Consider the following 27,691-nt stretch of genomic DNA (forward strand, 5'->3'; position numbering starts at 1 on the left):
CACGGAGCATTCGCCTGTGTTCCCGTCTCTGCCTTGACCGAGGCCTCCTGGCTTGAGGAACTCTGTTTTACCTGCTTCTTCCCTGGCTCATTAGAACTTGCAGAAAATCAATCTTGAGTTTCCCAGTCTGTTTGCCCTGATTTATCGGCAGTTTTAAAAACAAAGGGGACCTCTCTCAAGGGAGCGGACGCTCCACGGACACGCCGCGCCTACTTTATGATGTGGGGCCTGTCGCTCCACGCTTGAGACTTCTTCCTGGCCAGCTCCATCCAGGAGGGCTGATCGGCACTGGCGTAGCTGGCTCGCTTGGGCTGATGCAGCTCCCTCTCCGTCATCGCTGCAGACTGGGCGGCTGGCAAGAAGACAGGGACGTGAGGCAGGCCGGGGGCTTTCACCTGAGCTCTTGCACTTTTTGAAATCGATGGCAAGATCTTAGCTAGGTCCCTGAACATAAAACTCACCCCCAGGCCCCCCTGCTCCCTCGTGAGAGGCTCCACACTCTCCCTTGAACGTGTATTTCTTACTGTCCTAAAGGAAATCTCGACGCCTCTCACTGGCCTGTGCTGAAGTCCTTTTCTGTCTTGTTAGTCAAGGATCCTGCTGATCCTGAGATCTTGAGTTGCAGAATCAACCCATCACCCTGACACACACACACACACACACACACACACACACACACACACACACAGCTTCGGAAGCAATCAGGTCAAGCTGCCAGTGTTCTGCAGCACCAGCCCATCGCGTACCCAGGTTCTGGTGGGACAGGGAGACCCCTCTTTGCAGCCCCTCTTTGAGGCTGAGCTTTGCGCCCTGCCGCTGGGTCACACTGGGCTTAGCAGGGGTCATCAGGAAAGACTTGCTGCGGACAAAGTCGGCCTGCTTCTTGGGTTCCTACGGGGACACAGAAAGACGCATTATTCTGCTGCAGAGATGCCAAGAGGGTGCACACACAGAAGAGGAAGAGGCGTGAGGCATCTTTTCCAGATGAGCTGCTGAGAACAGTGCCTGGCTCGGCCTGGCTCCGGCCCACTCTGGCACGGGCCTCTTCCCTGTGCCCACATGCACCCTCAGCCCACAGGCTGGAGGGCGGGGCTTCCACAGGCAAATCAAAATGAGTTGGCCTGCCAGGCGTGGTGGGCACACTTGTCATCCCAGCATTCGGGAGACTGAGACAGGAGGACCGCGGTTCACGGACAGTCTCAGCTACTTAGCGAGGCCCTTTGCAACTCAGTGAGACCCTGTTTCAAAATAAAGATTAAAAAATAGGGCTGGGGAATGTAGCTTGGACATAGAATGCCCCTGGGTTCCATCCCAGTTCCGCTAAATGAATGAATGAATGAATGAATAAAGTAATTAATTAATTAATTAATTGGCCTTGGAAATCATTTTGTGACTTTTCTGCACTGGGTCTGACCACACATGCTCCAAACTGTTTAACATTGCTGTATACATCCCCTCAACTTGTGTGAGTCTGGAGCTTGGGTACAATGGTGGCTTGTGTAGAAATGAAGGGGGTTAGGTCTGCGGCAGCTCACATGGTCAAAACACGCTCCTGGGTGTCTGGGTGGCTTAGAGACCCGCCTGCTTCTGAGCAGCTGTGTGGGCCCAGCTCGGCCGCGGCACAGCAGGTGAAGAACCAGGAAGCTGGTGGACCGCCAGCGAGCTTCACACCGTGGGACGACAGCTGCCTATGGGGGCCTCATCTGGCCCGGCTTCCCAGCGCCCAGGGCCAGGAAGAGCAGGTGCCCGCCCCGCCTGGAGGCTGACCTCAGGCGGCCTCGCCCTCCCCGCGCCCACGGAAGCAGGTGTTTGCTCTCCTCACCTGGGCTTTCTCAGGGGCCTTGGCTGGCTTCCCCACGGCAGGCTTGAGGAGCTGGGCCCCGGGGCTGTCTTCCTGGCTGGCGGGCGGCTCCGGGGCCCCTCGCCGCTTCTGCCGGGCCGCGGTGATCCAGGGCGGCGTGGGCGGCCCGTCGGCTCCTGTGGGGGCAGAGTCCTGCGTTACGGACGGCCCTCCTGTTTCCCCTGGCTGGCCCAGGCTGGCCGGCGGGCCGTCCGTGAAGTTGGTGCTCGCTTTCTTTCTAAAGATGGACCACAGACATTATGCTCCTCTGGTGAAAATGAAAATGTAACAGAGAGAGAAGTGCAACTCTCCCTCTCAGTCAGAGGGCTTTGAAAGCCAGCTCCCTCCAAGGGACCTCTGGAAAGACAGAAGCAGACATAGAGAAACAGAACCGCTTCCTTTTACGGTCCTGGGGATGGAGCCCAGGCGCACTGCATCTCCGAGCTGCACCCCTGCCCGATTTTTTAGTCTTTTTTTTGTGTGTGTGGTACTAGGGGTGGAACCCAGGGACTTTCTACCTCCGGGCTACACTCCCAGACCTATTTTATACTTTATTTGGAAACAGGGTCTCACTAAGTTGCTGAGAGCCTCACTCAGTAGCTGAGGCTGGCCGTGGACCTGCGATCCTCCCATCTCAGCCTCCCAAGCTGGAATTACAAGTGTGTGCCACCACGTATGGCTTAAAAGAAATCTCTTAAACAACAGCACAGCCAGGCGTGGTGGCGCACACTTGTAATCCCCGTGCTTGGGAGGCGGAGACAGGAGGATCACGCAGGTTCGAAACCAGCCACGCTGGCTTAAGAGACCCTGCTTCCAAATAAAAATATAAAATAGGTGTCTGGGCGTGTAGCCCGGAGGTAGAAGGGCTTCCAGGAACCCCAGTACCACCAACAAACAAACAAACAAAACAAAACCCCCCAAAACAGCACAGGTCACACGGCTCAGCTATGTAGCACTTGGTTCCGGCAGAGAGGGGCCTCAGAGGGAAGCCAAGGAGAGCCCCGTGGCCGGGCCCAGGGCGGAGGCCATTCCGGTTCTAACAGTTTTCTCAGGGGAACTCCAGTCCTGGAAACAACGCAACTAGGCCGGGTGTCCCTCTGCATACATCAAGAGCGCACCTCGGTGTCTGAGCACAGCAGGCCCCTGAGGGCCTGCCCCTGCTGTTAGTGCCTATTTTCTTCCTTCCCAGCTTCCTCGTCAACAATGCAGATGGGCCAGGATGAGGCAGGAACCCAGGATGGCGTCTCCTGGCACCAGCCACAAGGCTCTAGGTGGTGCTGCCCGGTCCTTGCCCCTGCCCTGTGGAGGCCAATGCAGGAAACCAGCTCAGCGGAGGGTAGCCGGCTGCAGCTCCCGGGGCGCCCTGCCTGCTGCTGACCGCACCCACACCGGTCCGCCGGGACATCTGTACGGTGACGCCCTCCGGGGATGCCGGAGCTGCGCTCTGCGGCTCACGGTGAATAAGCTGGCGGCCCCTGATCCAGCCTCTGCGTCTTTAATCTCTGTGGACCTGATTCTCCTTCAACAAGAGGCCTGTGACCAGCTTTGCCATTTAGTGAGACCCTCTTAAAAAGGAAAAAATGTATATACTAGGGCCCGGGAGGAATTCATCTAACTTTATAATTTCTGTGGCTTTGAGGATGTTAATATAAATATACATAGATGTACAATTCTCTTCTACTATTTAAGAAAAGCCCTTAATAACTACTATACTGCACTTTATAAATAAAAGAAAAAAAACAGCGGGGCGTGGTGGCGCAGGCTTGTAATCCCCACACTTGGGAGGTGGAGACAGGAGGATCGCGCAGGTTCTGGCTTATGAGACCCTGTTTCCAAAAAATATATTAAAAAATAGGTGTCTGGGAGTGTAGCCCAGAGTTAGAAGGGTTTCCAGGAACCCCAGTACCACCAAAAAAAAAAAAAAAAGAAAGAAAGAAAAGAAAGAAAAGAAAGAAAGAAAGAAAGAAAGAAAGAAAGAAAGAAAGAAAGAAAGAAAAAGGCACGCGAGGGTTCACTGCAGACCACCGAGGCGCTTTGTAGCAAAGACAGCCGGCCGCTGGGCCCGGGGCTCCTACGTGATTAAGGGGCTTCACTCCAGCTCTGTGGCCCCGAGTAGCCTGTTCATCTCCGCCCCTGAGACACGGTTTCAGTCCGGCAGACGTCAGATCTCAAGGGCGCAGAGCAGCTTCCCCTGCTCTTAATCAGCCCTTGAACCACTCTCTGGTCACCTGGAACATGTGCTGGAAGTGACCTGAGATGCCCCCAAGGCTTCCTGGGGGGTGGATTCTAATTCAGCCACAGCCCAAAAAGCCCCAGCTGAGCCCGAGGCCCAGGAAGGCCACGCCCGGGATCTCTGGGGCTGTGCGAATCTGAGTCTCCTCCTGGTTAGAAGCGCCAGGGTTTTCACACATTGCGTGCTGACCGCCCTGGAATGGAGCGTGTGAGCAGAGGTCTCCAGGCCTGCGACCCACAGCTCCGTGGGAACGAACGCTCCTCCCTGTGCGCCTCGAGCGTGCAGGATTCCCCAAGAGAGCCACCAACTATCTCCTCTCTGTCCCACCAAGCAGAGCTTAAGTGGACTCCTGCAGTAGCCACTTAAAAGAGCCTGACACATATTATTATTATTATTATTATTATTATTATTATTATTATACTGGGGATAGAACCCAGGGGTGATCTACCTCCGAGCTACACCCCCAGCCCTATTTTTTATTATTTATTTTGAAACTGGGTCTCCCTGAGTTGCAAAGGGCCTCACTAAGTAGCTGAGGCTGTCTGCGAACCCTGATCCTCCTGTTTCAGATTCCCAAATGCTGGGATGACAAGTGTGCGCCACCACGTCCAGCACCCTGACACATTTTAAAATAAAAACTTGTCATGTTCTTGAGGGTCCCATCACACGCACACACACACTTACACACACACACACACACACACACACACACACACACACACACACACACAATCTGAGTGTGTAGCCCCAACTTTTGGCATACAGATTCCCATTAATAAGAGAACACGGCAGCGAGCAACTCCCTATCTCTGCCGCACCTGTCTATTTCCACCAGACTTCTCATTCCGTCTGAACCATTCTAAAAAAGTGGTGGTGCTTAGCCGGGCGTGGTGGGCACGCATGTCATCCCAGCATTCAGGAGCTGAGACCGGAGGATCGTGGTTTGCAGACAGCCTCAGCTACTTAGTGAGGCCCTCTGCAACTCAGTGAGACTGTTTCAAAATAAAGAATAAAAAATAGGGCAGGAGGTGCAGCTCGGAGGTAGAATGGCCCTGGGTTCCATCCCCAGTGCCAAATATATATAGGGCTGGGGTGTCGTTTGAAAGCAGAGTGTTCCTAGGTTCCATCCACAGTATCACAAGGAAAATAAAGTAACAAACAGCAGAGAGAAAGAAAGAGAGAGAGGGAGAGGCGGGTCGCGTGCCTGTCCTGGCCCGCTGGAAGACGACTGCTCTTCAGTGCTCTTACACGCCTCTGTCTACCCTCTCTGTCTTGGGACAGGACGTAATGGCTGACCTGAGCTCTTCGGAGGGGCTTATGTTTTACAAAGACTTGGGACCCCCACCGTGCGTGGGCTGCTGGTCACGTGGCCCCAGGCCCCACAGGCCACACGGGCTGGTTACTGAACAGGAAGAAATTCTTCCCTGAGGAGAAACGTCAGGAGGACTCCCGCCCACTGAGACAGGTGGAGCACACTTGCCACCCCAGGGCTTGAGAGGCTGAGATGGGAGGAGCGAGGCTTGAGGCCGGCTCAGCAGCTTAGCAAGACTGTCCATAAATGAATAAATAAATAAATAAATAAATAGGCCGGGGATGTAGTGGAAGGGGGAGGGAGGGAGGGAGAGAGGGAGGGAGAGAGAGAGAGAGAGGGAGAGAAGTGCCTTATCTGCAGCTAGACCCTGGGAGAAGCTGCGCCCACTCGGGCATGGGTCCTGGGACTTGGGGCCTTGCTGTTTCTGAGACACAAATCGCAGATCAGGGGCCAAGCTGAGGGAGCGCGGAGGATGCCGCTGTCTCCAGGACCTGTGGCGAAGTCTGCGTTTCCATCTCTCTTGATGCATCTGCACGACTTCTCTGTACTCAAGTCCCGATCTGTCCGACACCCTGTTCCTCTAGGTCTCGCCCCCCCCAGTGCTGGGGTTGAACCCAGGCCTGGCGGAGCCTCATCCCCACCTGCTAACCACTGCTCAAACACACCAGAGGAGCGTCAACCCTTCCTTCCAATTCCCCATCACACCCGTCCAGCAAGAAAGCTGAACCAGCCACCGGGATTCCCAGTCCCAGCCATGCCCAGGGCTCCAGTCCCAGCCATGCCCAGGGCTCCAGTCCCAGCCATGCCCAGGGCTCCAGTCCCAGCCATGCCCAGGGCTCCAGTCCCAGCCATGCCCAGGGCTCTTACCGGCTCCCCTGGGCGACGGCTTCCTCTGGGCGGCCCTGCCCTCCTTCCTGGGGTCTGGGGCGACCTTCTCAGGCTCCGCAGGGCTGGCATCCGCGGAGGCGGCAGGCGGATACGGGAGCGTGAGGCTGGGCAGGAGCGGCTTGCGGGGCAGCGGTGGCCGGGCCTTGCCCCTGGCCTGGCTGGAGGGGGGCCGGCTGCCCTGCAGTGTGGGGGCCGGCCCGAGGGGCCGCGGCTCGTCCTGGGCGGGCAGGGTCAGGCCTCGCTCCAGCCTCACTTCTGCACTGTGCCTCTTGACGCTTCTGGCCTCCGGAACGGCACCCTCTCTGTACTTGAGGGACAGGGAGGTGGACCGCAGCTTGACCGGGAAGGGGCTCGTGTCCTCACGCGGGGATGACTCCTGGGTGGCCAGGCAGGGCTCCCCCGGGCCTGCCATGGTCGCGTCACCCTGAGGGCTCCTGCCTGGCCCAGCCTGGCCTGTCACGGGGTCCCCTGGCTCCTGGGAGTCGCCCTGCGCGGGCCTGGCGGGCTCAGGCTCGGGCTCAAGAGGAGGCTGGAGGTCATCAAGCGCTGCCTCGCTCTTCCAGGGTGGGCTGCCCCTCATCAGGGGCAGGCGGGCACGGCTGGGTCCCTGTGCCCTGGAGCCTGGCCGAGCCCGCGCCCGGCCCGAGGTCACCGAGAACCTTTTGTTGGCCCTCGGCTCGCCACTGCCTCTCCCACCCCTCCGTGGGGGCACTGGTCGCTCCGGCCCCAGAGGGGCCTCCACCTGAGGGGCCTCCACCTGAGGGGCCTCCACCTGCTCGGCCTCTGTGTCTAGGACCACCGCACTGGCCTCGCCAGGGCGCGGCTCCACTGCCCTGGGCTTCAGGCAGCTTCGGGGCGCCACGGGACTCGGGGCCTGGGCAGGGGGCGGCCCTGTCTCCGCTTCCTCAGGCCCCGGCACCGCCTGCGGAGGCTCGGCCTCCTTTGGGACACCCTGGCCCAGCCCGCCTGGGTCAGAGGCTGTCTCTAAGTCAGCGGCAGAGGTGAGCGTCTCTGGAGGTGGCACGTCCCCCTCTTCTAGGGCGACAATAGATGGTGGGGCTCCCGCGTCTCCGGGCTCACGGACGGCCTCCTGGGCTATATCCTCAGCAGCGTCCTCAGCCGGGGGACACGGGTCGGCGGCAGGGGGCAGCTCCTCCTCCTGGACGGCCCCGTCAGGACCAGGGTGCCGAGGGCTGTCTGGTGGAGTTGGGGACTCCCTGCACACGGCCGGGATCACCACGGGCTCGGCGACCTGGGGGACCTGGGGGGTCTCTGGGGAGTGCGAGTGGTCGTCCCCAGGGGCGATGGCGTCCTCCACGCTGGCGCTGAGCGCGGGGCTATGCTGCAGGCGGGCGCGTCTGGCTCGGGCCCCCCCAGGAGGCAGCAGGGCCACCGGCCCCCCGGGCTCCTCTCCGTGGGCCTTCATTTGTGGCTGCCCCCCGCCGGGGCTCTCCTCTCCGCTGCCCGCCTTGGGTGAGGGCTTCTCTTCATATTCCTCCCAAGTGAGGTCGCTCAGGATTTCAGACTGGGCTCGCTGGAGAGAGAGGAAGGCTGTCAGGGCAGTGGACGGGAAGCCCGTGACTGCTGAGGAGGCCATCGGCAGCGGGGCCTCGGCCCTCCATATTGGTATGCTTAGAATCTTCACTAGACAATGGAACATACACCCTCAAAATAAGTGTCCCCTGTCCAGGCCGCAAGCCCGGTGGCTACTGCTGCTCAGAGTGAAGGCGGAGACTGGCCTGAGCAGGACCGAGGTCAAGGTCGGCGAGCACTGGCGCCACTCTGCACCCGGCAGACTTCACCCACTGGAGCGAGGAGGGCACTGCACGCCCGTGTGCACTTGGGAGCACAGAGGCGTTGAGAGCTCCCTCAGGGCCGAGCTAACCGGTAGCTAAGAGATGGCCCAGATGAACGGCCAGGCTGCCCACAGCGAGGTCAGACTGACCCCTGAAGGGTGACCCGGACCACGTCCACGTGGCCAGAGCTACCTGCGGCTTGCAGAGTAACACCCAGATTCCAGCTAACAGCCTGGCATCTCGGGTCTTCGGTCAATTCAAGGGAAGCCAAGGCCCCACCTCTGCCACAGGCTGGGGCCAAGCGACCGCCCCACACCGCCCCTCTGGGACGCTCGCAGGACCACCCGGAGTGTCCCCAGCAAAGCCACCTCCCGTAGGACGCCGCCCGTGGCTGAGGACTCTCCTTCCTGACCCTCCAGCTCCTGGCTTGCGGCGCTACACCGCCTCATGGCATGTTTCTCTCCAAAGGTTTCTGGGATTCAGGCTAGCCTGGCCACCTCCTGACCATCACTAAGTCAATTCCTCCTTGCTCAGGAAACACACACTCACACACACTCGCACACACTCACACGCACGCACACACACACGCACACTCACAGAGCAAATCATTCATGGCGAAAGGTGGAAAGGACCACACACCGCACACACAGCCTGGTCTGTGCAGCAGGGTAAACGCGAGGTAACAATAGCGTCCGTCTTTTTCAACCTCTGTAGGAGAGGAGACAGGTCAACCAAATGAACTTGGGTACGCAGCTCAAATTTGTTAAGTGTTGTAGTCTCGGTAGCCAGACTCTTAAATTGTTTTTAAGATAAGAAGAACCTCCCTCTTTTTTTTTTTTTTTTTTGGTACTGAGGATGGAACCCAGGGGCATTCTACCCCTGAGCTACACTCCCAGCCCTATTTGGCTTTTTATTTGGAAACAGGGTCTCACTAAGTTGCTAGGCTGGCCTTGAACCTGCCACCCTCCTCTCTTAGCCTCCCAAGTGCTGGGATACGGTCATGTGTCACTGTGTCAGGCCCTCTGGACAGGTGCAGAGAAGCCTTATTTATCTCTAGAGCCCCAAGAGATGCAGACTGTAGATGATGTAAGAAAGGACTCCCCTGGAGACACATCTGGTACACAGCTGGAGCACACCTGGCCGGCAGGACCAGCAGCAGAGGGGCTGGAAGAGGCCTCGTGGAGACCAGCATGGCTGCGCTCAGGCCAGAGTGGGGCTGGAGAAAGAGCCCAGAGGCTGTGGGGGTCCGGAGAGCAGGGGCAAGTGGGACCCACTGTCCAGTAAGCCCAACGGGAACGAGGTCCCCAAGGACGGGAGGCAGCAGGTGGACGGATGCGGGTCTTTCCATCCCTGGAGCACAGGGGAAGCTTCTGGAAGCCTTGTGACCCCTTGAGTGGCCACGGCAACAGGGGATCCGGAGGGCTGGGAAGAGAGACCTCAGGACCAAAGGGCCATGGAAGCTGTGGACACTGGGCACAGGGACCACCACTGTAGGGCCCAGCAGAGAACGGAGGGGCCGTGGTGGCCCCTGGGAACACAGGCACCACTGAGAACTTGAGACGCCCCACCAAGCAGGGGAGGGGGGGAGGAGAGATGGGGAGAAGAGAGTCTGAACCAAGGGACGATGTTGACGGGTTTCCCAGACTGACCCTGTCAGACTTTCTGTTATTCTACAAAATGGGATTCAAGAATCAAGTCGATGCTGGTCTCCACGGCGGTCGTACAAGTCCACCGCCCACCAACTAGGAACGGAGCCCACGTGGCCCGGCTGCAGCTGCCCTCGGCGTCCTTCTGGGAGGACAGAAGTCAGCACGCTATGGGAACACATGGGTCGCCTTGTTTACGGCCCCACAATTCACGGGGGCCGAGGTACGGAACCCACCTCGGCATCTGTCGACAGAGGAGTGGGTGAAGAAGACGCGGCGTACACACGCCACGGAGTTGCGCCAGCCGCCAAGAACAGGTCAAGTCATCTTCAGGAAAACGGGTGGAATTAAGGGACAAACTAAGCGATGTCCCCGTGAGCCGGGGCCAGATGCGGGAGTTTAAAGACGAAACCAGAAACAGGACTGGATGATAAGGAGAGAGGCTGGGCTGGAAGGGGGTGGTGGAAGGAGAGGGAGCAGAGGGCGGTTTGGGAAGGAGACAGACCACTTGTGAAGGTATCAGTAGCCACCTCCCCGGTAAGAAGAGGGGAGGAGGGACGGCGTCCGGGGGAAGCCACACCAAGAACTGTGCGCACAGATGTCACCACGCGGTGTAATCACACGCACCACTAAAATTACATATGAAAAAGAACAGAGTCTAGACGGCCATGCCCCGAGCAGAGCCCACTGTGTGGCAGGACGCAGGCAGGCCTCGCACGGGCGGCCGCGCCCAAGTGGCCCGTCCCTCTTGCCACTCGCCGGCTGACGTCTCCATTCCTACCTCCACTCAGAAAACGGTTCCTGAGGGCCAGCTCTGTGGCCAGCTCTGGGGTCTGGACACACAGCCAGGCCAGGGACTCAACGTGAGCCATGCCAAGGTCACTTGTGCACATGGCAAGGCCTCCTACAGGTGGCAGGTCTTGGGAGCCTCGCTGGGCACAGAACTCTGAGCTGAGGCTTCAAGGCTCAGACGGAGCCAGCCGACAGCTCGGCAGAGGATGCGGCAGTAGCAACACCTGAGCCTGGGACAGCTGCCGGAGCTCAAGCAGCAGAGACCAGATTGCTGAATGGGACTAGCGGGTAAGAGAGGTCCCGATTGATGGGAATGTGCAGGTATTGGAAAACTGCTTTGGTATTCATTTCAAAATGTAAAAAACAGTCAGGGCCTGGGTGCTGCGCGGACACTCAGGCAGGGAGGGAGGCAGCTGTCACCAAAAGTGTTTGCCAAGTACACAGAAGAGTTGTAGCCCAGGGCCTTTATATTTTAAAGACAAGTTTGCATAATTAATAACTTCTAGCAGATAGCCCAAAACTCCCCAAGGATGTGGGGGGTTGGTACAGGTCTTCCTCAAAGAGGGCAGATACCATGGGACCCCCGACTCCGTTAACCAAGTAGCACATCTTGGTTGTAACAAAGGCTTGCGCTGGAGACAGTGGGCGGGCCACACCTGCATCATGGCAGGAAAAGGGCTTTTGGTCCAGCAGGATGGGAGAGAGTGAATCCTCATAATCATACCAAAAGGCTTGCGCTGGAGACAGTGGGCGGGCCACACCTGCACTGTGCGGGGGGGGGGGGGGAGTAAAAAGACCGGCGATTAAGCAGATGGAAGATAACGAATCCTTAAACAATGGTTTTTGCTTAAAAACTTTGGCGTCTTTTTCCAGGCACCCCACTGCGTGCCTCTCTCTGACGTAGTGCTATATTCTGTCCCTTCTCTGTACCTTTGTAATAATAAAAATTGCTGACGTTGAGTATAGTTCTGGCTATTTTTTCTAAACTAGCCCAAAACAAAAACCCACGTCACCATCTCAAGCCAATACACCGATAACGCCAGGCCCACGTGGGGCAGAGCTCCAGGGAGGGCGGTGGAGTGTACCAATGGCCGCGTGACTAAACAGGGTGGGCTCACGTGAGGAGGAGGGACGTCTGACCTAAGCTACAAATGGTGACCACCTCCAGCTCGCCTTGATGGCTGGTGCTCCAGGGCCCGGACCCCAGCTGGGGTCGCGGTGTGGGGCCGAGCCTGCCCGCCCCGCCCCAGCTCCCTTGAGGAAGCCCCATTACCGAAGACAGCCGCCTCATTTTGGAGCGCTGGTGGCGGGGCTTGACGAGGAGCTTGTGTTTGGCCGCTGAGTTGTCCAGGCAGGAGGACGACTCCGGGGGGTGGCTGAAGTCGGCCATGGGGGCCGGGCTGCTGTCGGAGGTCCGGGGGGAGCCCGTGGCGTCGCCGGTGTGGTCTGGAGTCTGTGGCCGCGATGAGGACACTAAGGAGACCTTGAGAGGGCAAAGTGCAGGCGCGCAGAGATTAACTTCATGACGAGGGGTGGCACCGCTCCCTCCCTGTGCCCCACGCTGCCTCCGGCCACCCCCAGGGAGGGAAAGCTGTTCGGTACGGTGCGGGATGGGGAACATTCTAGAGAGAAATGGCCAGGAGTTCACAGCGCGGGAGCAAACCCGCAACTGCTTTGCAGAGCCCCCAGGAAACTTGTGACCGGCTCCCTTTGCGGGGCGACCTGCCTCTGCCCTCCCCTCCCCACCGCTACCTTCTCTTGATTCGCTGGACCGGCCCCCAAGGGCAGGACACCTGTGTCTGTCCCTGGAAGCCACGGGCCAGCCCAGAGGGGGAAGCCAGGCCCAGGAGGCGCCCCGCCCCACCCGGCACCCATCGCCAGAGCCGTGTGTGTTCTGCTCGGAGGTCTCTGCCTCCGCTGGGGACCTCTGGCTCAGAGGGGCCATCTTGCAGATGACAGAGGACTAGTTGTACATCACCAAGGAAGAACTCACAGCAAAGCACACACGAGTTGCCAGGGGAAGGGGATTCTGGCACCCGCCGCAGCACGAGGGCAGCGCCCCAAGACAGTGCCTGCCAGCCGTGGCGAACTCCCTTACGGGGGTGGTTGGGCTAAGGGGATCTCCTGCCAAGACCCGTGCCAGCACAGAGCGGAGGGGATGAAAGCGGGATCCAGGAGCTTCCGGGCCCATGGCATGAACAGACCTTTCTCTCTGAACGTGGGGCTTGACCTCCCGGTCACGCTTACATACATTCTAACTTAAGAACAGAATTCTGTTCACCACACGACGATGTAGTGAGCCCCCGTGGAAACAGTCTCTTCAGGGAAAAGGCAGCAAATGCAACGGTGTGCCATCCCCGAGGGCAAGACCCATGGGTGCACCTGGCTTGGAGTACCCAGCACCTGCACGAAACTGGATCCTCCAGAGAGACAAGCCTGGCTCAGACTATCTCTACAAAGCGGCGACCCCCTGTGTGCATAAAGGTTCCTTAGAGTATTAAAGAAAAGATTCCCGTCCGCTGAGAGGAGACGACTACCAGGGTGAGGGAGAACGGACTGGAAGTAGATATAATCGGTTTTATGCTCTCTTAGCTACCTAGCCACTTACGGGAATAAAGCAAGGGAAATTTTCTCAAAGCAAACCCAGGCCTCGGGGTGTGCCCCTGCCTGCGCCCGCGCTGCCGCCTTGGCTTCTGCTCCTGGGCTGGACCTGAGCAGTTGTTTCAGATGATACAAGCGGCCCCTTTCCTGGATGGCCTTTCGCGAGGGCTGCCAACAGGGTGTGCATATTCCAAAGCATACAGGACCCCCTTTTTTTTTGGTACTGGGGTTCCTGGAAGCCTTTCTACCTCCGGGCTACACTCCCAGACCTATTTTATGCTTTTTTAAATTTTTGGAAACAAGGTCTCTTACGCCAGCACGGCTGGCTTCGAACCTACGCGATCCTCCTGTCTCCGCCTCCCCAGCGCAGGGATTACAAGCGTGTGCATGCGTCACCACGCCCGGCCAGGACCCTTTTTCTAACCCCTGTCTGAAGGAACCATGCATAGACAAACAGCAAAAAACAAACAAAAAACACCCCGACCACGACCTTTTCCTCCACTCGCTGAGCGCAGACAGGATGAGGTGCCCCAAACGAGACTCCACAAATGAAACGGTCCTGTTGGCTACGACACACGGGCCTCCTACGGTGACCTGCCTACACCCGAAAGGCCGAGGGGTGAACAGCCTCTGCCCCCTGCACGACGGCTCCCTGCCTCTGTGTGGGCAGGCGGCCCCGGCCCTGGGCCGGGCTTCCCTGACCCCTGTCCCTGGGCAGACCCCGCACTGACAGGTCGACTTCCACCTCGGCTCTCACTGGGGTCCTGCTCCTGCACCAAGAGTTAAGGAGTGAGCTTTTAAAATCCACATTATTTCCTGGAAAAAAAAAAGCTTATCCTACCAGGAAATATCATCTTAGCTAGGTCAATATTTGTACTAGCTACTAAAGACTTTTTTTAAGCCGATAATCTTAAATGTCTCTGCTAAGGCTGCGAGCCAGGGAAGCTCTCACTCAGGATTAAGCTAGCCCATAATCCCATCATCTTGAGAATTAACACCCCATTAGGTCAACGCCGCGTGACACAGATGCACATTTGTAAAGGGTACCCGGCTCCTTTCCTCTCAACCGACGAACCATGCACAAAAACCATGATGGTAAAGTTGCCTCTGTGTGTGTGTGTGTGTGTGTGTGTGTGTGTGTGTGTGTGTGTGTGTTGCTGGGAGTTGAACCCAGAGGCATTCTATTTCTAAGCTACACCCTCAGCCCTACTTTATTTTTTATTTTGTCTTGTGGTACTGGGGTTCCTGGAAGCCCTTCTCCTCCGGGCTACACTCCCAGACCTATTTTTTATACTTTTTTATATTTGGAAACAGGGTCTCCTAAGCCAGCGCGCGCGGCTGGCTTCGAACCTGCGCGATCCTCCTGTCTCCGCCTCCCAAGCGCGGGGATTACAAGCGTGCGCCACCACGCCCGGCTTTTATTTTTTATTTTGAAACGGGGTCTCACTAAGTTCCCGAGGCTGACCTTGAACCTGAGATCCTTCTCGCTCAGCTTCCCAAGTACCAGGGTTGCAGGCCAGCGCCACCACACCCTGTGTTTTTTCTTTTTACTTCTTAAAAGACTCAAATTTTGTTTTCCATGAGGCTAGTGGATTGTGCATATTACCCAATAATTGATAAAATCTCAGAACTTTTTTTCTTCTGTGGTACTGGGGATGGAACCCAGGGGCATTCTACCTCTGAGGTATACCCTCAGCCCTATTTTTTATTTTTATTATCTGTGTGCGTGTGTGTGGAACTAGGGACTGATCCCAAGGGCATCCTATCTCTGAGCTATACCCCCAGCCCTATTTTTAGCAGATTAGGTGTGTATTGGGGGGCTTCTAGACACCTGAGTTGATCACCCAGCCCCAGGGTGAGGAGAACATCCACAGACGCAGGGCAGAAGCCTGGCCCTGACCGAAAGGAACTCCATGAATTCATACCTGGCATACCACCGACTCCACACCCCAGGGCAGGCTTATCTACCGGGGAAACAAATGACTCCTTTATCTAGGTACAAGGGCACCAAGGGTACTGGATGAGACGGACTGCTCTCACCACAGTCCAGTACAGCTTAAACACCAACAGCAGCGGGCGTGGGCACGCGTGTGATCCCAGCATCGGAGGCGGAGACCGGAGGATCGCGGTTCGCGGACAGCGTCAGCTACTTAGTGAGCCCTCTGCAACTCAGCGAGACCCGGTTTCAAATAAAGAAAATAAAATACGGCTGGGGGAGTTGCTCAGAGGTAGAGTGCCCCTGGGTTCCATCGCCAGTACCTCAAAAAAAAAAAAAAAAAAAAGAAAGAAAAAAAAAAGAAAAGAAAAGAAAAAGAAAAGAAAAGAAAGCCACCGCAGGAGCTGTGTTTATGCCGGAGAGCGCGGCGCCTCTCAGCATCCAGGGAGGGTGGCACTTGGGCTCAGTCCCCCGGCATCCAGGGAGGGTGGCACTTGGGCTCAGTCCCCCGGCATCCAGGGAGGGTGGCACTTGGGCTCAGTCCCCCGGCATCCAGGGAGGGTGGCACTTGGGCTCAGTCCCCCGGCATCCAGGGAGGGTGGCACTTGGGCTCAGTCCCCCGGCATCCAGGGAGGGTGGCACTTGGGCTCAGTCCCCCGGCATCCAGGGAGGGTGGCACTTGGGCTCAGTCCCCCGGCATCCAGGGAGGGTGGCACTTGGGCTCAGTCCCCCGGCATCCAGGGAGGGTGGCACTTGGGCTCAGTCCCCCGGCATCCAGGGAGGGTGGCACTTGGGCTCAGTCCCCCGGCATCCAGGGAGGGTGGCACTTGGGCTCAGTCCCCCGGCATCCAGGGAGGGTGGCACTTGGGCTCAGTCCCCCGGCATCCAGGGAGGGTGGCACTTGGGCTCAGTCCCCCGGCATCCAGGGAGGGTGGCACTTGGGCTCAGTCCCCCGGCTGCTGAGGCTGTGAAGTCCTCTCTGGCTCCCGTGTCCACCCTGAGCAGGCCTCGCCTGACCCCACACCAGGGTTTCACAGTCACGAGGCCGGACGCAACCTGGGCTAAGTGGTGCCTGAGGACATCCCTCCTTTCTCCAGCCAGTGTCACGCCGGCCGGAAGAGACGCCGAGACGCCTCCCTAAGTGGGTCTGGGTACCTGGACGGGACAGTCTGACTCTGAATCACCGCCACAAAAATGGCTCTAAACTGCCTCTCCCGACCAGACCTGGACTTCAGCTGAACAACAGAAGCAAGCGGACAGAGACTGCCCAGCCTGCTGCCCGCACCCCGGGGCCCGGGCAGGAGCCCACTTGCCTTGATGGTCACGCCCGGCCCCGCGTCGGGCAGCAGGGACAGCTCCGGGGGGCTCCGGGGCAGCCCGTCGTCCTCCGAGCTCATGCCCGCGTCCTCCGCCCGCTTGACCGGAAGGCCCCCCGGCGGCGGCCCCGCTCTCACTCCGCGCTGGATCTTCAGCTGGATGGGAATGAAGAACACCTGTGCTCTCCGCCTCTCCCGGAGGACGCCCGCCAGCCAAGCTCCGCACGGGGCATCCCCAGGTCCGGCAGGTGCGGAGCACTGGGCGGAGGCACCGGCCCAGCTCACCCCGCGCCTCGCTGTCCTCCAGCTGGGCCGTGACCTAGGAGAGTCCCGAGCCAGGGGCCACGACCACGGCGTGTGTCGGGAGGGCCCTGAGGGACCTGCTGCTTTAATACATTGTCAAATAAGCCGGTGCAGTGTGGCCCCACCTGTGATCCTGGTACTCGGCAGGCCAAGACAGGAGGGCCGCAGGTTCGAGGACAGCCTCGGCAACTTAGGCTCTCAGCAACTTAGCCAGACCCTGTTTCAAACTTTTAAAAAGGGGCTGGGGGTGTGGCCTGGAGGTAGAATGCTCCTGGGTTCCATCCTTAGTATTGCAGAAACAAAGAAACTAAAAGATAAATAAACCAAAGGGAAATAACGTGTTGTGTGTGCATGCGCACACATGAGCATACCTGTGTTTGGTCCTGGGGATTGATCCCAGGGACATTGTAGTCAGAGTATACCTGGGCCTGTTCTTTTTTTTTTTCTTTGCAGTACTGGGGATGAAACCAGGGACATTCCACCTCTGAGCTACACCCCCTGCCCTTATTTTTTATTCTTTATTTTGAAACAGGGTCTCACTGAGTTGCAGAGGGCCTCACTAAGTAGCTGAGGCCGACTTTGAACCTGCGCTCCTCCCGTCTCAGCCTCCCAAGTACTGGGATTACAGGCGTGTGCCAACATGCCTGGCTTGTTTGTTTGTTTTGAAACAGGGTCTCACTGGGTTGCTGAGGGTCTTACTAAGCTGCGGAGGCTGTCCTCAATCCTGCAGTCCTCCGGTCTCAGCCTCCTAGTACAGGGATTACAAGCACGTGCCCCCACGCCTGGCGGAAATCGCTTTAAAATCTCTGGATTGATCTGTGACATACCAAGGAAGTGACTCCACTGAGAAAATGCTTACCTGCAGAGCTTTAATCCGGTCGCACACATTTTCTTGGGAAAACACCCGCACAGGCCGAGCGGGATCCTGTCCCGCTTCGGGGATGAAGATACTGTCGTGTGAGAGGGCCCGGCTGCCCAGCGCGCCCCGGGACTCCCTAGGACAGAAGAGCCACTTGAGACCCTCGCCTTCACCAGCCTGGGCTGGAGCAGAAGGGAGGCAGGGTACCCGCGGGTCCTACGGGGAGCCCTGGGCATCCAGCACGCAGGGGTCCCTGACTTCAGAACAACCTCCACGCTGCCAAATACTACGACTTGCCTGGCACAGGGGCACACGCCTGTCATCCCAATACTTGGGAGGCTGAGACAGGAGGGTCAGGTTGGAGGCCAGCCTCAGAAACCTAGCAAGACTCTGTTTCTAAACAAAAAAATAAAAACTGTCTGGGGGTTCAGCTTGGAGGTAGAATTCTCTGGGTTCAATCCCTAGCAGAGCAGAGGAGGGCCTTTCTCTGGGAGCTGACGGCTCTGTGGGTTCTCTCCCTTAGTGGAAAGGCCAGGGCTGGATGAGGTGTGGGCTGCAGAGGCAGGGCCGGCGCCGCTGGCTCGGGGGACACCATCCCAGCCCTTCCCCTTCCCAGGCTCAAGGGTCTGGTGTGGGGCCAAGCACACAGGACATCCATAAGATGTCCAGAGGATGTGGAATTAGCGGTCAGCGTTTCCTACCGGCCCGAACAATAGGTGGAAGGAGATGGGGATGGGAGGTGAGGCGGGAGGCCCGTCCTGCGCGCTGCGCATCTGCGCCGCGCTGGCCCGGCCAGCCTGTCTTCGGGGCTGCGGCCCTGCCCTGCTACGGGCCGGATCTTGCTGGTCAGTGGCGCTGCTGCGGACGGCACCCAGGAGCATTCTGCCCTTTTTATTTTAAAACAGAGTCCTGCTAAGTTGCGGAGGGTCTCGCTAAGTTGCTGAAGGTGTCCTCACACCGGCGATCCTCTCGTCTCAGCCCCCTAGGTACTAGGTACTGGGATCACACGCGCGCATCACCACACCGGCCGTGGCTTCCTCGTCGTTAAGCCTCTGGCCTGCGAGGGCAAGCTGACATGTAGGAACCACCATGACTCCCTTAAGGGCCTGGTGTGTCCTCACATTTATGGGACGGACAGAGAAAGAAGCCTGCTGTCATGGTTCGAGGGAGAATGCCCCGGAGAGCTGAGGCATCAGTTCAGAGCGGATGCAGTTCAGCCGTGAGGCTGCCATCTCTCGGTGACCAGCCCACCGTCGTTGATTTACTGGGCGGCGATGTCGGCCGAGTGGGGTGTGGCCCTGGGGACTCTGCTCCGGTCGTGGAATTCCCTTGCTGGCTGGGCCCTGTCGCTTCTGGCCTCCGCCATGCGAGAGCAGGGCCTCCCTCTTTCCCTCTCTGCCTCCTGCGGCCATGCAAGCGGGAGTGAGCATTAGAGCCCCGTGGAGCTGGCCATAACTCAAAACTATAGTTCGTAATGGTTATTCACAATATAGTTATATGGTAAATTATATAAATGGGTTACAATGCAATTATAACCCACGGTTATACAATGATGCTCATAATCCACAACAGTAACGTTATCATGGAAACATCTCGCTCTCCAGAGGTAGTCAGCACACGCTGCCTAGAAACAGGTGCAGAGAGGTCACTCTCCGCTCCCTGGCAGACGCAGGAAAAATACACATATACGAAAGAATCAAAAGCGCCCGTTTCCTCCTTAGTTCTCTGGTGCCACCAAGCGGTCAGTGTAATTTCTACACCTCAAAACAGGCGGCCGCCTGGCGAGGAGGGACACCCTTCGGGGTGCGCAAACCCAGCCCTGGCGGGCGGCTGCTCCCGAGGGCGAGCATCCTGGCCAGCTCCGTGCTCAGCGTGGAGGGCCAGGCTTGAGAGGAGGCCGGAGGGCCGCCCCTCCCTTGCAGCCACGGAGGGACGGGAGCTTCTCACGCCCGAGCTACAGAAATCAGGATTCCTTCTCTCCGCCTCCCCGGATGTCCCTCGCCAGGGCGCGGGCCCTCACAGTAACACTTTGGAATGGTTTTCTGTGGTGGTGGTGCTACTGGGGATTGGACCCAGAGGCATTCTGCCTCTGAGCTGCACCTCCAGCCCTATTTTATTTTCTCATTTCTCACTAGCAGTGATGAGAGTCTGACTACGTCCTGAGGCTGTCCTTGAACCTGTGATCCTCCTGTCTCAGCCTCCCAAGTACTGGGATGACAAGCGTGCACCACCACACCTGGATTTTGGATAATTTTTCTAAGACTGAGCAAGAAGTCTTTTCGCTCCATCCTGCCTCTGTCTAATAAAAACGTTTTTAATAGATGGCGCACAGTTCAAGTTGAAAGAATGTCTCTCCTGTGGTCCTGGGGTCCTCAAAAGACTTAACTGAAGCAGGACTCATATCTGACTCCTTCTCACAGACTTATTTTCTTCTGTTTTTTTGGTACTGAGGAATGAGCTTAGGGGTTGTTCTACCTCTGAGCTACACCCTGAGCCCTACTGTATTCTTTACTTTGAACCAGGGTCTCCCTAAGTGGCTGAGGCTGACCTCGAACCTACGATGCCCCAGTCTCCGTCTCCCAAGTGCCGGGCTCGTGTTGCCGGCTACCGTGGACTTAGACTCCACGTAACAGTCGGCACAGGGCAGCTTCCCAGTCTTGCTTTTCCCTAACTTTCTTCATCCCTGTGTTCTCAAAGACAAACAGAACTTGACTGCGGGGAGCTCTAACGGAGGCGTCCACAGGCTCGGAGCCAGACCCACGGCAGGCGCGATGGAGCGGCGCCGTCCTGCGCCCGGACGCCCCTCCCTCTGGGGGGTTGTAGGAAGGCACTTACTCGAGTTCATCCTCGGAATCGTAGCCCACCAGGCCCGCCTCCTCCACGGCGATGACCTCGCTCTTGGCCGGATTCTGTTTCCAGGTGCTCTTCCCTGTGGCCGAAGCGGATTCCTTTCTCTTCTTCTTCCCAAAGAACTTCTTGAAAGTTTTGAACTTAGATTTTTTCTTTCCTATACAGAGTTAAAGTAGTAATAATAATAATTGGCAAGGGTGTGTGTTTATGCTAGACACGGTAGTACGTGCCTATAATCCCAGTACTTGGGAGGCTGAGATATAAGGACCACAGGTTCGAGGCCAGCCTCAGCAACTTAGTGAGACCCTGTTTCAAAGTTAAACATTATTAAAAAGGGCTGGAGGTGTAACAAGTGTGTGTCTGTGTGCAGATGTGGGATGTGCACACAGGACAAAAAGCACGGCTTCTGCCAGGGATCAGTCATGTGCTTCTGAAAGGTCCTTTGCCTTACAGAAGTACACTGCAGACCAGGTCTGCACACTGAAAACACTCTCAGCTTCTGTTTAATTGAGGATACTAAGAAATGAACCAAGAATGCCTTCAACGCAATCGCAGAATCGAGCCCTGATGATTTTCCTCTTCCATGAAATCAATCTAAAATACACAAGTCCCCATGCGTCAAAGGCTGGTGATAACCTGAGTTGTTTTTCTTTTTTAAAGGTCATTACTGAGGCAGGTGTGGTGGGGCACGCTTGTAATTCCAGCACTTGGGAGGCTGAGACAGGAGGATTGTAGGTTCACGGCCAGCCCCAGCTACTTAGTGAGGCCCTCTGCAACTTAGTGAGACCCTGTTTCAAATTAATGAAAATAGCCGGGCGTGGTGGCGCACGCTTGTCATCCCCGCGCTTGGGAGGCTGAGACAGGAGGATCGCGCAGGTTCGAAGCCAGCCTCAGCTACTGAGTGAGGCTCTCAGCAACTTAGTGAGACCCTGTTTCCAAAAAATATATAAAATAAGTCTGGGGGTATAGCTCAGAGGTAGAAAGCCCCTGAGTTCCACCCCCAGTACCACCAAAACAAACAAACAAACAAACAAACAAATAAAATAAAAACTGTTAATAAAACAAATTAATGAAAATAGGGCTGGGGGTATAGTTTGGAGGTAGAATGCGCCTAGGTTCAGTCCTTAGTATCGTTAAAAAAAGAAGAAGATTACTGTTTTAACTGTGCACATGTATGGAGTAGTGTGTGATAATTCAGTACTTGTGTACAGTGCTTACGGATCAAACTGGGGTAATTAACATTCCCAGCTCCTTGACTTTCAAATGCTCCGGTTGACACGCCGTAACTGCACACTGGTGGGGACAGTATGGCGGCGCAAGTCAGCCTACAGTGTGCTCCGGCCACATCAGGGTAGCTGACATTCCCATCTCCTTATCGTTACCTGGTGTTTGACACTTGAAAGTCCTCCCTCATGGTCATTCATAAACCAAGACGAAGTTATCATGAATACCAATTCCTCCCCCACTGGACTTACTGTGTTTGGGTCGCTATTACCCACTGTTCCAGGACTTTGCCCTTTTCCCTCTAACTATAACCTGAGCATTCGGTTGTGATATGCAGATCGTATGCTCCACTCCGAGTCTTCCAGAAGTCAACCAGCTTAGCTTTGGGCGTCCACAGATGACCTTTCGTTAACCAGGAGTCTTCCAGAAGTCAACCATCTTGGTTTGGGCCTTCTATCTTAGCTCGTAGATGCTTCTAGAATGCTAAGCTTTGTTTTAAATTTACTGCCTGTCTTGTAGAGTATCCAACTGCGCAGAGTTGTGAACCAAACCCTCAAAAATCAGGGTGAGGGGCAGGATCACGATAGGGTAAGAGCTGAGCAGACTGCCTGCCCGATGTGTTTGCTGAATGGACTCTGTGTTGGCTCAGGGCCTTCTGCAGATGTAAATTGCTTGCCAAACTACTTTGTTTTGTGTACCTTTATGTGACTTCCCTAGAACTCCTTTCTAAGCTTCCGGGACCCTCGCCATTTGGGGGAGTGTCATGGGCTCCCCACTTCGGGGAGACGCACCCTACTGCCTCGCTGTGACCTCTGGGTGCTGGGAGCAACTCGCCGAGGTCCAGCAGTCTCCTGGCAACGTGGGGAGGGATGCTAGCAAAGACCACGGTGACCAGGTAACTTCACGCACGGCCCACGGTAAGGAGCACCACAGGAGGTGCGAGAGTACTTCCCTGATGGTCGGGTCATCGCAGGGATTGGAATGCAAGAAAACTCAGACAGCAGGTTGAGACTCTGACGGCTTGTGTGTGAGTAGGAGTGAGGTGTGGCAGTCAGGAGAGCGCAGCCTTTCTTTTACCTTTTCAGATCCTGTATTAAGAAAAGCTGCTTTAGCGCTGCAACTGGAGTTTTCCCGACTCTTTATTTCTATATTAGCTGAGGAAAAGGACCCACTGTGACGCTAAACCATTACAATGGCTACATATGCTTTGAGTTTACAAATACTTTCTCCTGATGTGATTTATATTTTTACTTTCTTAAGCATGTCTTTCATGGAGAACAAGTTTTAAAGTTTGATGAAGTCCAATTTATCAGATTTTCCTTTTATGCACTGATGTGCTATATCTCAGGACTTCTGGTCTAATCTTAGGTCATAAATATTTTCTCTTTAAGCTTTCTTTTAAAAGCTTTACATTCATTGCTGTCCATCAAGGTCTCTCTTTGCCTTTTAAAGGGTCTGGCAGCATATGTGACCACACCGTCCTCTAGTGGCTGAACCAGGAGAGACTGGCAGCCTTCTGGCAAAGACTGTCTTTTATTATCTGGACTTATGGCAAGTGGAAAATAAAGAATATTTTTCTTAAAAAAAAAAAGCTTTAGAGTTTTACAATTTTATTATTATCATGTCTTTTGAGTTGATTTGTATACACTCTGTGAGGTGTAGAGCAACACTTTTTAAACACACGAGTGTCCAACTGTTTTCTTGCCATTTGTTGAAAACATTCTTCTTTCCTGATTTGCAGCTTTGTGAAAAGTCAGCCGAACATGTCATTGGGTCTCCTTTTAGACCGTGTTCTGTGCTACGTCTATGCACCTATCTTTTCCCAGTACTTCACTGTCTTGATTATCACAAGTCTTGACACTAGGTATTTTGAGTCCTTCCACTTTATTTCTCAAAAGTATTTCACCTATTGTAGTTCTTTGCTTTTTCATATAAATTTTGGAGTCAGCTTGTCAATATCTGCAACAAAAAAACAGCTGGGATTTTTACTGCTTCATATTTACCCATTTCCTTCTCACTTCCTGTGGGTTATTTCAAAGCAAATCATCCCTATATCACTTTAATTTCATTCCTTCAGAGTTGGCTTCTTCCTTAAAAAAACAATTCTGAACCTTCATGGGTGTTAAAAAAAAATTACAACGCTGGGGGTAGCGCTCAGTAGAATACATGCCTAGCACATGCAAGGCCCTGGACTTGATCTCAACACTGCAACAAGAAAAGATCAGTCGCTATATTTCTGACTTTCATAGCCAACTTATAAACAGCACACTACATCTACATGTACTAACGCAACATTTACAGCTCAGTTTGGTAAGGATGGTTAACATCTTAGCAACAGAGTCTTCTAAAAGACACAGTCTCTCTCCATGTATTTAGGACCTTTTTTTTTTTTTTTTTTGGTGGCACTGGGGTTCCTGGAAGCCCTTCTACCTCTGGGCTACACTCCCAGACCTATTTTTGCATTTTTATTTGGAAACAGGGTCTCCTAAGCCAGCGTGTGCGGCTGGCTTCGAACCTGCGTGATCCTCCTGTCTCTGCCTCCCAAGCGCGGGGATGACAAGTGTGCGCCACCACGCCTGGCTTAGGACTTTTTTTTAACTTTCTTTAATAATTGTTATTTTTGTGTGTGTTGTACTGGGAATGGAACCCAGGGGCTTTCTACCTCTGGGCTATATTTTCAGACCTATTCTATATTTTATTTGGAAACAGGGTCTCACTAAGTTGCTGAGAGCCTCACTAAGTAGCTGAGGCTGGCTTCGAACCTGTGCGATCCTCCTGTCTCAGCCTCCCAAGCGCGGGGATTACAAGCGTGCGCCACCACACCCGGAAATTATTCAGATTTCTCAGTATACAAACTCTATACATATTTCGTTAGATGCATACCTGAGTATTTCACTTATTTGGTGCTACTGTAAATGGCACTTTTAACATTTCATTTTTACTTTTAATTCTTCATTTCTATATACTGAAGTACAATTGATTTTTATATTAGGATCTATATTTTGCAACCTTGCTAACCTGTTTAAGAGTTCTGGGTACTTTGTGTATTTTAGACGGTCGTGTCGTCTGCAGATGGAGACGGTTCACCTCGCCCTTCCGTAGCTAAGTTCTCTACTCCTTCTTCCTGCCGTGCTGCACTGGCTGGCTATCATGTTGCTTCTTATGGCTCCCTGGAACTTTTCTTTTGTGCACTGATGTGTCATATCTCAGAACTTTAGACTAACCCTAGGTCATAAATATTTTCTCTTTGGAATTTCATACTTTACGATCATGAAGTCTGAGTTGATTTTATACACTCTGTGAACCCCTGGGATCCTCCTGTCTCAGCCTCCCAGGTGATGGGGTTACCAGCGTGCGCCGCACACCTGGTTCTTGGCTAGCATCTTAATTTTAAGAGAGGAAAGCTTTGTCTGAACACCTCAACCTCACCGTCACGGGGAGGTAAAAAGAATGCCCAGCTTCTCTCCTTATTTTTCTAAAACTGATTCTTCACGGTGACTTCTAGAAGTATCCTAAATTAGCATTTATTAAGGTTGTTTTAGGATAATGAAACACTTATTCAAATAGTATCTATTTAAAATAAGGAACAACTAAGTGTTTCATAATAGGAAAAGAATTGAAAACTTCCGTTTTTCCTCAGGGCTACTCTTTCACAAACCTTCGTCTCGTATTTGAGTTCATCGGTATCTACTGATGATACAAACTAAAGTGGTTCAACAGAGAATGATAAGAGAATTTCAATATATGAAACAGCCCTTGGTGAAGTTAATACCTGACGCCAGAGCTTACTCTTGTTGGAAGGCATTCTTCCTTAACCGTATCCAAGAAAATCACTAAGGTATCTTTTTCTTTGTGTGTGGCACCGTATACTGAACCCAGGAGCATTCTACCTCCAAGTTACACCCCCAGCCCTTTTAGTTTTTAGTTTGAAATGGTCTCGCTAGGTTGCTAAGGCTGGCCTCAAACCTGTGATCCTCCTGTCTCAGGCTCCAAGTACTAGAAACTACTGGCATCTTGACCCCCCCCCCCCGCTCTCCCTCCTTCCTCCCTTATCCTTCCCGCCTGCCTGCCTGTACTGGTGATTGAACCAAGGGGCATTCTGCCACTCAGCTACACCCTCTGCCATTTTAATTTTTTACTTTGAGACATGTCTCAGTCTCCCAAGTACTGGGATTACAGGTGTGACCCCCCACCCCAAGTTCTGGCATCTTGACTTTAAACCAGAGAGAGGGTTGGAGGGCTTTGCTAGCTAAATAAGAGGCGTGTAGATGGCCACCCTCTGGGGAGCGAAGTCTCGGGACCCACGTTTCTTACTGTGGCGTGGACGGCAGTGGCTGAGCAGCAGTGAGCCAGTGACTGCTGGCTAGTGCCAGGAGGGGTTCTGAGATGATGACTGCCGGGCCTGGATCCAGCCCCGAAAGGCCATCAGCAAAGGCTTCCTGACGGAGAGTCAAAAGCTACGGGAAGGGCTAGAGGCGGCCTCGGGGTGCCTCGATGATCAGGCCAGCCTGGGATGTGCGAAGGCCCCTGCTAGGACGTCTGCATACTCTTAGCTGAGAGAGGCGTCCATGTGCCTCCCCTCCTCTGCCTTCGTGCTCAACATGCGGACGTACTTGCCTCAGGAAGAGGAAATGAAAGGCAAAAGCCCCGTTTTACAAAGAAACAAGGAAGTACTGCCACCGCGGCCATCCGGCATCTGGGCGGCCAGGCATGGTGGCACCTGAATCCCAGTGGGAGGCTGGGGCAGGAGGGCCACAGGTTCAAGGCAGTGTGTAGTAACTTAGCGAGACTCTACTTTAAAAATAAAAGCTCAAGCCGGGTGTGGTGGGCACGCTTGTCATCCCAGCATGTGGGAGGCTGAGACAGAAAGATCACGGTTCGAGGACAGCCTCAGCTACTTAGTGAGGCCCTCTGCAACTCAGTGAGACCCTGTTTCAAAATGAAGAACAAAAAGATAGGGCTGGGCGTATTGCTTGGGTAGAATGCCCCTGGGTTTCATTCCCAGTACTGCAAAAAATAAAAATAAAAAAATAAAAGGAGCTGGGGGTGCAGCTCAGGGGTAGAGTGCTACAGGGCACCACAAAGCCCAGTACGGCAAAAAGGGAAAAGCGTGAATGGTTCCCGGTCACTGCGCGGGGCCTAGCGCCTGACCGCACGCGGGGCTGAACACCCTCTCTCCACAGAGCCCGAGAGCCCCAGCCCTCGCCTGCCCACACCCGTGGGCTCTTCCCGGGCCAGGCCTTACCTGAGCTGTCCTCCCCCAGGCCTTCCGCTGCCTCTCGAAGCTTGACGTCCATCAGCCTCGTGGAGATCATGTCTGGCTCACTACAAGCAGAGGGAAACGGGGTTCAGAGAACGTGCTGAGCACAGGTTACCCAGGCGCGTCACAGCGGCAGGCTCACCGCCACGAGATGGATCCATGGGTGTCTGCAGAGGCTGCGCCTGCCCTGCACAGACAGACAGACAGACAGACAGACGAGTGTGGACAGTCTGGGGCCCGCACCCACTCGGGCCACTGGACCACCCACGAGTGCGCCTTCCGTTGCTGGCCTGCGTGACGGGTGGGGACCGCCGAGCAGAGGCTTCTCCCGTTCACGCGGTGTGCACCTTGCCTTCCAAAGGGCCTTCCTTGTGTTGGAAGAAACTGTGTTCTCCTCTTGTGGAGAAAGAATCAATCTCTCTCACAAGTGCAATCTTTCTTGCTGGAGGCACTGGGGATTGAACCCAGGGGTGTTCTACCTCTGAGCTACACCCCCACCCTATTTTAGTTTTTATTCTGACACAGAGTCTCACTAAGTTGTGTGGGGAGGTGGTCACTAAGTTGCTGAGGTGGCCGCGAACCTGCAATCCTCCTGTCTCAGCCTCCAGAGGAGGACCGGGCCTGCAACCATGCGTCTGGCTTATGAAAATACTTTTTATACATACCCACAGCTTAGGAAGCTTGAATTTCTGCTTTTCTACTTACACCCCATTACTGAAATTGTTTGTGTTATTTTCATGACTACATGGTATGCCAATACAATTATCTACACTGAGTTTTTTTAATTTATGAAAAATTCCAAGCAGCTAGGAAAGTAGGGAGACCGTATGGTGAG

The 27,691-nt window shown here is 55.0% G+C and overlaps 1 protein-coding gene across 1 annotated transcript; it reads right to left on the bottom strand.

Moving 5' to 3' along the window:
* Positions 1–209: 209 nt before the first annotated feature.
* Positions 210–26,911, bottom strand: CRACDL (CRACD like; the record flags this gene model as incomplete). The annotated part of the gene is made up of 9 exons (XM_080711461.1): positions 210–352; positions 747–891; positions 1,823–1,977; positions 6,253–7,807; positions 11,781–11,990; positions 16,358–16,516; positions 17,523–17,658; positions 20,358–20,529; positions 26,842–26,911. 9 exons carry the CDS (start codon positions 26,909–26,911, stop codon positions 210–212), a joined length of 2,745 nt encoding a protein of 914 aa, XP_080567587.1.
* Between the last annotated feature and the right edge of the window lie 780 nt (positions 26,912–27,691).

This window comes from Muscardinus avellanarius (assembly GCF_963383645.1).
Source record: "Muscardinus avellanarius genome assembly, chromosome: 15".
Lineage (NCBI taxonomy): Eukaryota > Metazoa > Chordata > Mammalia > Rodentia > Gliridae > Muscardinus > Muscardinus avellanarius.